This window comes from Toxorhynchites rutilus, chromosome 2 (assembly GCF_029784135.1).
Source record: "Toxorhynchites rutilus septentrionalis strain SRP chromosome 2, ASM2978413v1, whole genome shotgun sequence".
Taxonomy (NCBI): domain Eukaryota; kingdom Metazoa; phylum Arthropoda; class Insecta; order Diptera; family Culicidae; genus Toxorhynchites; species Toxorhynchites rutilus.
Window position 1 is genome coordinate 208,213,096 of NC_073745.1, and position 9,400 is coordinate 208,222,495.

At 39.0% G+C, this 9,400-nt stretch overlaps 1 protein-coding gene across 1 annotated transcript; it reads right to left on the reverse strand.

Moving 5' to 3' along the window:
- Positions 1-783: 783 nt before the first annotated feature.
- On the reverse strand, positions 784-4,987 carry LOC129766625 (rho-associated protein kinase 1-like). Its single transcript, XM_055767202.1, has 2 exons — positions 4,776-4,987; positions 784-1,246 (listed from the first exon to the last, which is right to left on the reverse strand). The coding sequence occupies exons 1-2, from the start codon at positions 4,985-4,987 to the stop codon at positions 784-786; spliced, it is 675 nt and encodes a 224-aa protein (XP_055623177.1).
- Between the last annotated feature and the right edge of the window lie 4,413 nt (positions 4,988-9,400).

The following is a 9,400-nucleotide window of genomic DNA, read 5'->3' on the forward strand; positions in this document are numbered from 1 at the left end:
AAAAAATTATACAAGAAAATGAAAAAGTCATGAAATGCACTTCATTTTCGCTGAACTACATGTGCAATTCTGTGTTGGCACTGTCCGTTGTTAACCACTTTGTGCTGTTCACTCATTATTAAGCCCTTTTCTCACACGTTTCTTTCTTGCCCTAGAGATTATATACTAGACTTTAGTATCACCTAAGACAAAGGGTGGTGAGTCATTCATCGTTTCGACTACAAATCCAAAATGAATAATACATCTAGCTTTTTTTAAACAAACGCATTCTTGATGGACTTTAGTTTAGGGTGCATCTCTCGTGCCAATGAACACTGCCAACTTGAAACTAACATGTGGTGCGCGTTTTGCCTTGAACTATTTTGTTTCCGTTTTTTGTGGGGTGACATTTATCGCACTAGTAGTTTTCGTTCCAATTTGCGATCCTACACTTCACCAAAGCCACCTCCATGACCCAAATAGAGTGTTGTGTCGTGAATCTGACACTTGTGTTCCCTGTTTCTCGCGAATAACTATCCAGACTGCGAATGTTTCTCTTGAGTATAGATTAGAGATTAGAAATTATTTGAGTACTTTTTATGCTTTAAGCAAGTTGAGTATATCTTTCTCACAGTTTTCTGAGTTCTTAAATTTTCAAATTCTCTGAATTCTTTGAGTCCTTCTAGTTATCTGTGTTTGTTGAGTTTTTTGACTCCTATCTCTATGAGTTCTTTGAGTACCTTGAGTTCATTGACTCCTTTGAATTATTTGAGTTTGTTAATTTCTTTGAATTTATTGACTCCCTTAAATTCTTTGATTTTTTTTTAGTTTATTAAGCTCTTTGAGTTCTTTGAGTTCTTTGAGTTCTTTGAGTTCTTTGAGTTCTTTGAGTTCTTTGAGTTCTTTGAGTTCTTTGAGTTCTTTGAGTTCTTTGAGTTCTTTGAGTTCTTTGAGTTCTTTGTGTTCTTTGAGTTCTTTGAGTTCTTTGATTTCTTTGAGTTCTAAGAGTTCTTTGAGTTCTTTGAGTTCTTTGAGTTCTTTGAGTTCTTTGAGTTCTTTAAGTTCTTTGAGTTCTTTGAGTTCTTTGAGTTCTTTGAGTTCTTTGAGTTCTTTGAGTTCTTTGAGTTCTTTGAGTTCTTTGAGTTCTTTGAGTTCTTTGAGTTCTTTGAGTTCTTTGAGTTCTTTGAGTTCTTTGAGTTCTTTGAGTTCTTTGAGTTCTGTGAGTTTTTTGAGTGCTTTGAGTTCTTTGAGTTCCTGACTCGAATCTCTTTACCCGCGAACAAAATCTTATTTTTACGTCCATCTACAGTGAAACAAAAACTTGATTCCTGATGCAAAAAAGTAGTTACACCATTAATGAACGGTTTATTGTCTACTCACCGTGAACTCAAACCAACGAACTTAGATAGTTATCAGAAATCAGAAAAACGCGTTTATATCAACAAAAATACAAATTTGTCAGTAATTCTGAACACAAAACTGCACGTTTATTTCTACGTGTGAGCAGTGGCGTCGAGCGAAGCTTTTGCACCCGGGCGGAAGAGTTTATTTGCACCCCCTCTTCCGCCAGAAAAGTAAAAACATTTGAACTCAGCGAAGGGACTGCGTCGCACCCGGGGCGCTTTTGCTTTTATCTGCCGAAAATGAAATGTTTTCTAGTTTAGGTGTACGATCACTGAAATGTCTACCTAAAACAAAAAATTTAGGAGGGTTTGTCTGGGACATGTCCGCATTTCCGGCGTAGGACTGTGGAATTATGTTGTTCAATCCGCTTTTTTATTATTTCGGGTATTATTTTAGAACGAATATTTTTTTTAAAAATAACTCTTCAATAGGAAGTTCTAGTGGTTATCAATAGGCCTGTGGGAAATATGAGGAATATGTTCAAATTACATTAAATTTGGAGAAGTTCGTGCGACACTTTCATTTCAAACTTCTTTCGGATCTCTATTTAGATGATTAAAAGTGTGGATGGAACAACATACAAAAATATGTAAATATACATGTCAGTGTAGACAAACGCAAAATCCTATGCGGTTGACAAACGCATGTTGTCAAACAAGAAATTAAATCATACAGATGCGAAAGAGAGAACGAATCCGACAGGAGTTGCAATGAAAAGAGATAGCGAATTTTTATGCATTCTGTGATTTAAGTTGTTTTCTCGCGTCATTCAGTATACGATTCTTGGTGCGGTATCACGTGGAAAAATGCAAATAAGCAAATACGACAAGGCCGTAGTTTTGTAAACTCAACCCTAGATATTTGAGTCATATTTCATTCTCTCCAGAATGGAACACCATGTAAATCGATACTACTACCGACATGTTCCTTGTGTATGATGTTCCAAATCGCTCCACGATTTCATTCGCAACATGGCACGCTATCGAGCCTCCAAAGAGATGTTTACCGCTCGCTGACAGGAACAGGACTGCGTAATATAAATTGATAATTCTGATTTTATTCTCAGACTGTGTGAGCAAATTGCAAATCGAACGGAGCTTAAATTTCAATATTTCCTCCCTCCACAGTGTTTGTAGAACGAACATGCATTTGGGTTCCGAGCGAGTGATAAGATATAGGGTAACATAGGGTAAGTTGGACATACGGGTGATTTGGACCACCCCTTTATCTCGAAAAGTATGGCTCAACTAGGATGTTTTATAATGTCATCTCCTTCTATTGTTGAACCCTACGTACCTAATGTAAAAAAAAACTTTGGTAAAATTTAACAGGTGGAGGGAAACGGTAGCACGAACACATCAAGCACTTTGATTGTCAGAAAATGTGAGTTTTTCGATCATGGTTTTAAGGTTTTTTCCGCTGATTAAACAAACTTTTCGTGTATTGTGCAGTACAGTTCTGTTCGCCTAAGGAAGAGGAACAATTTGATGCAGCGAAACTGTAAGTTTGATAACAATAAATGAAATCAATTGACATCTGGAATCAATTAGACCAAAGAAAAGCTCCAAACCACACAACATGCAAAAATTAAAGCATATTGTGTGGGGAGACATGAACACGTTTATGTGGGGTGAATTGGACTCCTTTTTTTGTTGGTGTCTCTTCACTATCCACTTCTACGCTCTGAAGCGAGCTTCGTTGTGGATAAGAATATTTCTTAGTAGGTTCAGTGAGGAAAACTTTGCTGAATTTGTGGTCTGGGGATCGGCCCAAGCATTTTCGGGCTTTAATCTTGTTCTCTGGACAAGCGGTGTTCGCGTTCACTTTGCAGCGTAGTTTGAATCGAGAAACAAACCGGGTTTGGGGAAAAGGATAAACTTGCCCTCAGATTTCAGTTCTCACCGGCCAAACCAAAAACACGGCGGTTGGTCTCCCTTACGGGAGTGACGCATAAGCCAACTGCTTAACTGCGCAGAGCCCCGGTTGAAAAAGGCTCACACGCCTCGAAGGCGCGTCGGGTTACATTTGTTGTGTGGGGTGACCATTTTTGCAATAGGCAAAAATCGAAGATGAACCGAAACACGTGTAAGAAAAGCAGTTGTCAAAAATTAACTGATCATTCACAATAGCCGTATCTGTCAGCATAAGTGAGAGACATGAGTACCAACATAATGCCACAAAAAAAATCTAAAATCAAACATACGTAACCCGAGTAAATTCGAAAGTCGCGACACTTTTTGAACAGGCTTCGTATATCGATTGTGCTTGGCTGCTGTATTGGTTTGCTGTGGCTGTACCATTCATCCATTTTTGTTACTATTATAGATGTTAAAATTGTAAGTGTCATTTGCTTTTATTCATGTAAAAAGCCAAAAGCCAAAGGCATGTTCAGCTTGCGATTTACACGTTAATGATCCGCAGGGATATAAAATTGAAATGCACAGAACAAATGCATGAAGGAATACCATCAATAAAAGAGGTTAACTGAGCGCTGGCTGGAACAAGACTATGTTCAAGAAATCCAGAATCGTTCCTTTAATATCAAAATTTATCAATGCAAGAGCTTACGTTGTAATATTTCCACTCTCCACTATGTCCATGGAGCGAACGCTACATTTTTTCGCAGTGGTATATGAATATTGTAACTCACAGATGCATAAGTTTTATTGACAGCACGGGTAGGTAAGCACACAATCGTGCAGAACAAACGTATGGTAAAATCGGATTGTTTTTAATTTTCGTTTAATTTTACCATTCATGGATGAGTCGTAATATATATCATATTCAACAAGTCTTAGAGAACTTCTGATTCGGTTGGTATGAGGATCATCAAGATCCGTTCGATGCACAAAATAGTTGTTAACGTCAACTTTATTCCATGAAAACGTGACTTGTTTCCTGTTTTTTTTTATTTAGAAAGACGAAGTTCTACGTAAAAAACAATAGACGAGTGCTTGCATGACTAGTGTAGAGACACCACTAAACAATGATAATGTGCGAATACAAAAAACGAATGTATTTTCCAATCGAAAGTCATTGTTGACTGATAATAATACATCTAAATTCAAAACTAACGGTACCATCATTGCTATGATTCCTTCCAGACTGACGAAAAATCTATAAGTTATGGACATATCAATGAACAAGTTTTCCAAAGGACCTCTGTTCGGATTTTATGAATTGCGAACCTCCTCAGAGCAGTCGCGTTCTTGATAGGACGTCGAATGACATGACATCTTGATGATGGTTCCAGCTAATACCCAGCACTCGTTCGGTTTCGTAGTTTTTGTCTAGATGGAAGTGTACTGATTCGATGGATTCAACTTCTCCCAGACCTCGAAGGACCTCGAAGGACAGGCAGAGAATTCGACGACCAGTTTCTGACCTCAAACCCTGCTTTGGCGTTAACGGACCGCACCTCCTTGGCCCTTCGAAGAGCTTCTTCATCGGTGTTCAGACTGTCAAAACAGTCGTTGACATATGTCCGGTTAACGATTGCTTCTGCGGCGCCAGGAAACTGTGTAGAATGCTCCTGGGCGTTACAGTTTTTGATGTATTGCGAGGAGCACGGAGAGCACGTAGCACCGAAAGTGGCCACGTCCATCACATACACCTCAGGAGGTTCCGTTGGTTCGAAACGAATTACGAATCACTGTGCCAGCTTATCAGCTTCTCTCATGCGCATCTGGTGGTACATTTCTCGAATGTCACCACCAATTGCTACCAATCGTTCACGGAATTTGCAGATAACTGCCGGAAGGGACGTGAGTACGTCGGGCCATTTTAGAAGCCTGGAGTTGAGGGAGACGCCATCTACGCACGCTGCAGCATCCCATATCAGGCGTGATTTCTTCTGCTTGGGATTATGAACTGCACCTAAATGGAAGGATACCTTTGACCGGTTTGCATTATGTAATTCTTCTGCCGATGCCTTATGCGCATACCCTTTCTGTAGGTACGCTTCGATCTGCTGCAGATCCTTCACGAACCTTGGTTTTAAAGCAAACATTCGCTTCAGAGCGGATGGATAGCTGTCAGGAAAAGTTACGTCGTCGCTGGCCCACAGTAGCTCGATTTCAAAACGGTCTCCTACACGCCGTGTCGTTTCTTCGAGGATATGTCGAGCTCGCATGATATCGTTCGTTTCTGGAAGCTCTTCAGCTTGTGTGCACGTTTCCTCCATAATATGTTGTGCTAATCGACAGCGCGAAGTGGTGATGTTTGTACACTTTCGTTGAAGTCGTCTGGTGATAGGGACCGTATACGCACCAACCTAAAAGTGAACGTACGGCTATAGGTTCGCCGAATTTTCCCACCTTCGTCTCAAGCGGAGCAAACAGATGCAGGTTGTCGAGACCGATTAGAACACGGGGAACTTTCACACTACAATCGGAAATCGATAGACCTTTGAGATGGTCGTATCGACTCACCACTTCTTTGAGTGAAACATCTTGTTTCTTCAGGACTAGTTCCTTCACCGAGCGTGCCTCCTTCAGGTGGTATCGCTCCCTTGATCCTCTTGCGGAGATTTGGAGATCAAATTTTCGTGACGTTTCTTCGTGGCATTTCATATTTGCTGACCAGACCACCACCAACGGTTCTGGAACTCCCCAAGCATCCAGGATTTCAACAATCGAATCCTCCACTAACGTAGCTGACGCTCCATCGTCGAGAAACGCTGACGTTTCAATGGTCGTTTCCCCGAAGTAAAGTGTGATAGGGACTATGCGGAGTATCACCGATCGATGCGACTGGAGGTGTGCGTTGTTCTCAATAACGGACAGATGAACACTTTCTTCTACCCTGTGCAGCAGGGAGTGATAACTCTTCGAAAAATTTGGCACTTTACAGCGTATTCTAAACTTGAATTGTGCCTTGCCATGGTCGTTGAGGCCTAGTTGACAAAGTTTCCACTTTTCAACGATCTTCAAACGTTCACGGACCCTAAGCTTGGCAAAATCGTCGCAGAATCGAACTTTATGGTCGTTCCGATTGCAAACAACACACGGTCTTTTTGGTTTTACGAAGGGCTCCGCTTGAGATTCACCGACCCGATTTGGTTGATGGTTGTGAGTGTTCACGAACTCCTTTTTCTTCGGCTTATGGTTCCCCGTCTGGTGTGTTAATTCTCGTTCCGCTCCTGTAAAGTCCGCCACTTCTGAGACCTCCGACACTATTTCGTTGATGAAGTCGGTAAAGTTTCTTAACGGCTCCAGCTTACTGCGCTTAAATCGCACCCAGTCCAACTTGTACTCGGGGGGCAGCTTACCTACGAGTTCCTGTACGAGCATAGGGTTGCTCAGGTGATCGTGCATCCCAGCCGTCATCTTGAGGCGCAAAGCTGGATCCTGAAATCCCTCTCCATATTTCGTCCTCTTCTTTCTACATTCTCGCCTGTTTCACAGAATTCCTTCATTTCGTCGAATTGATGGGACAGATCCAATTTCATTGACTGGAACTGTTCACGGAGCTGCTGTCGCCGTTGCAGAAATTCCTGCTCGTCCGCAAACTTGTAAACTTATAATAAGTTTTTCTTCACACCTTCTTGGCAGTTAGAGGGAGCTCTAACCTAAGTAAACGGGTTTCTAGCTCTCCACTCAAGTTGCAGATCGAGCCTAGATAAAAGATAATTTACAATTAGTTATCTAATAATTTGGACAATTTCACTTCCACTTTACGTTTTGGAATAGTTATTTGAAACGCACAGGCATTCAAATTATAAGTACTAGCAAAAAGATATTATAATTTTTTTACGGGTTAAACCACGTTTATCTCACAAATGATAATGACAATAGATATTGTTAATTTCATTTTCTTATCCCTACATCTGTGTAATTCTATTACAATTTCTCCACTGAACTCGAACTTAAACGTTCGTCCCTTCCGACAGCAGCTGTTTGCTTCGTTTTTACCACTGCACAATGATCCAGGAGATGCATTTAAGTGAAAATTAGCATTTAGAGCTCGACAGCTATTCTCTACACAAAAACTTAGACAAAGTTGTTACTCATGATAGAGCGCTTGTTTTATGTTGTTAAAAATAGGGTGACCAAAGTTGTCGATGGAATAAAAAATCTAACTTTCTTATCTTCATAGTAAACATAGTTTGACAATGTTGTAGCTCCAATAATTTGAGATATCTTTGTAGAACAAAGTTTTTCTCCATCTCTTGAAATAATCGATATAGCGCCTTTTTTCTAAGTTACGTTAGGGTCACCATGAAAAAAAATTTTTTTTTGCTCTAACATTTATATTTCAAATTTTACATGCAAACTGTCTTCGAAAGACTTTTTGAGCTTACTAATACAAACATTTTTCGATCCAGAGCTTGTCAATAATTCCACTTTACTCAAAGTTATTGATATTTCTTCACAAAAAACATGCTCTTTTCATTTGTTTTTTCATTCTTCCTGGGGTAAACGTAAACAAAGTTTATTGGTGGCATTTGAAAGAGCATATTTCACTCTACATGATGTGTGATTTTCAAAACTATGTTATTTTTTGTGTTTGAGTAAATTAAATTTGAAATCATGAGTTTTTGGGTAAAGAACCATCAATAACTTTGAGTAGGATTAAAATATAGACAAGTTCTGCATCGCAAAATGTTGGTATCGATAAGCTCTAAAAGTCAGACAGTTTTGATGTAGAATTTGAAATTTAAAAGTAAAGCATAAAAATCACGTTTTCGTGGTCACTCTAATGCAACTTAGGAAAAAGCGTTAAATCGATTATTTTAAAAGGTAGAAAAAAGCTTTGTTCTACAAAGATGTCTCAAATAAATGGAGCTACAACATTGTTGAACTATATTTACCTCTATCTGTAAAGATAAGAAAGTTAGATTTTTTTTTTTCATCGACAATTTTGGTCACCCTATTTTTGATAATATAAAAATGAGCGCTCTGTGGAGGCGATCTGGCGTAGTGGTAACATCCATGCCTCTCACGCTAAAGGTCACGAGTTCAATTCTCACTCCCGACATTCTTCCAAAAATGGAAGTAAAAGTGACGAACCAGCCAAATGAGTTGAAAGTCACTATCTCTATATATATAAAAATGTTGTGTTCGTTTGTGTACGCGTCAAAAACTCGAAAAATACCAAACCGATTGAGCTTAAAGTTGGACACAATATACATTCCTCTCCGAGGAATGTTGATACGGCATAAAAAATTGAAAAAAATGGAGAAAAATGATCTTCTATATGGCCATAGTACGTTTCAGAAATTAAGCTTCTCATGAAAATCAACCATATCGTATTAAATATGAATTCTATGTGATGGAAACATCTTTTATTCAAGTGTTTGACAAAATCATGAACTGGAATTGTGTTTCGGAATGATTTAAAATTTATTGATTTCGTTCATATATATATAAAAATGTTGTGATCGTTTGTGTACGCGTCAAAAACTCGAAAAGTGCGGAGCCGATTGAGCTTAAAGTTGGACACAGTATACAACCCACTTCAAGAAGTGTGGTTACGGCATAAAATATTGGAAAATTGGAAGAAAGAAGATTTTATATATGAGCAGAGTGCGTTTCTGAAATTGAGCTTCTAATGAAAATCGACTATTCAGCAATGAATATGTGTTCTATGCGATGGAAACATCTTTTTTCCACGTGTTTGAAAAAATCATGAACTGAAATTGTGTTTCGAAGTGATTTAAAATTTATCTAGGATTGCTGTTACAACATACAAAAATGAAAAATTCAACTCAACCATGCAACCAGAATGTGCCACTGCAAAGCGTGGCACGGTACAGCGAGTAATACAGATTTAAAAAAATGAGCGCTCTATCATATGTAACAACTTTGTCTAGAGAATAACTGTCAAGCTCTAAATGCTAATTTCCACTTAAATGCATCTCCTGGACCATTGTACACTGGGTCGTCTGTATACTTGGCGGTACAGGATAGTCTCGATCTTTCGAACAACATCTTTATGCTCAATGGGAAAATTGGGTGGTTGAAGCATTCAAGAAATATAGAAAAATGGCAATGTTAAACGCGTATCTTATTAGGAA

Excerpts from the sequence above, each read along its gene's own strand:
- LOC129766625 (XM_055767202.1), bottom strand. The coding sequence starts at position 4,987 with ATGGACGTGGCCACTTTCGGTGCTACGTGCTCTCCGTGCTCCTCGCAA. Across the intron at positions 1,247-4,775 it reads TCCGTTAACGCCAAAGCAGG|AGATTCGAGTCAGGAACTCA; the intron begins GTTTGAGGTCAG and ends TCGCGGGTAAAG.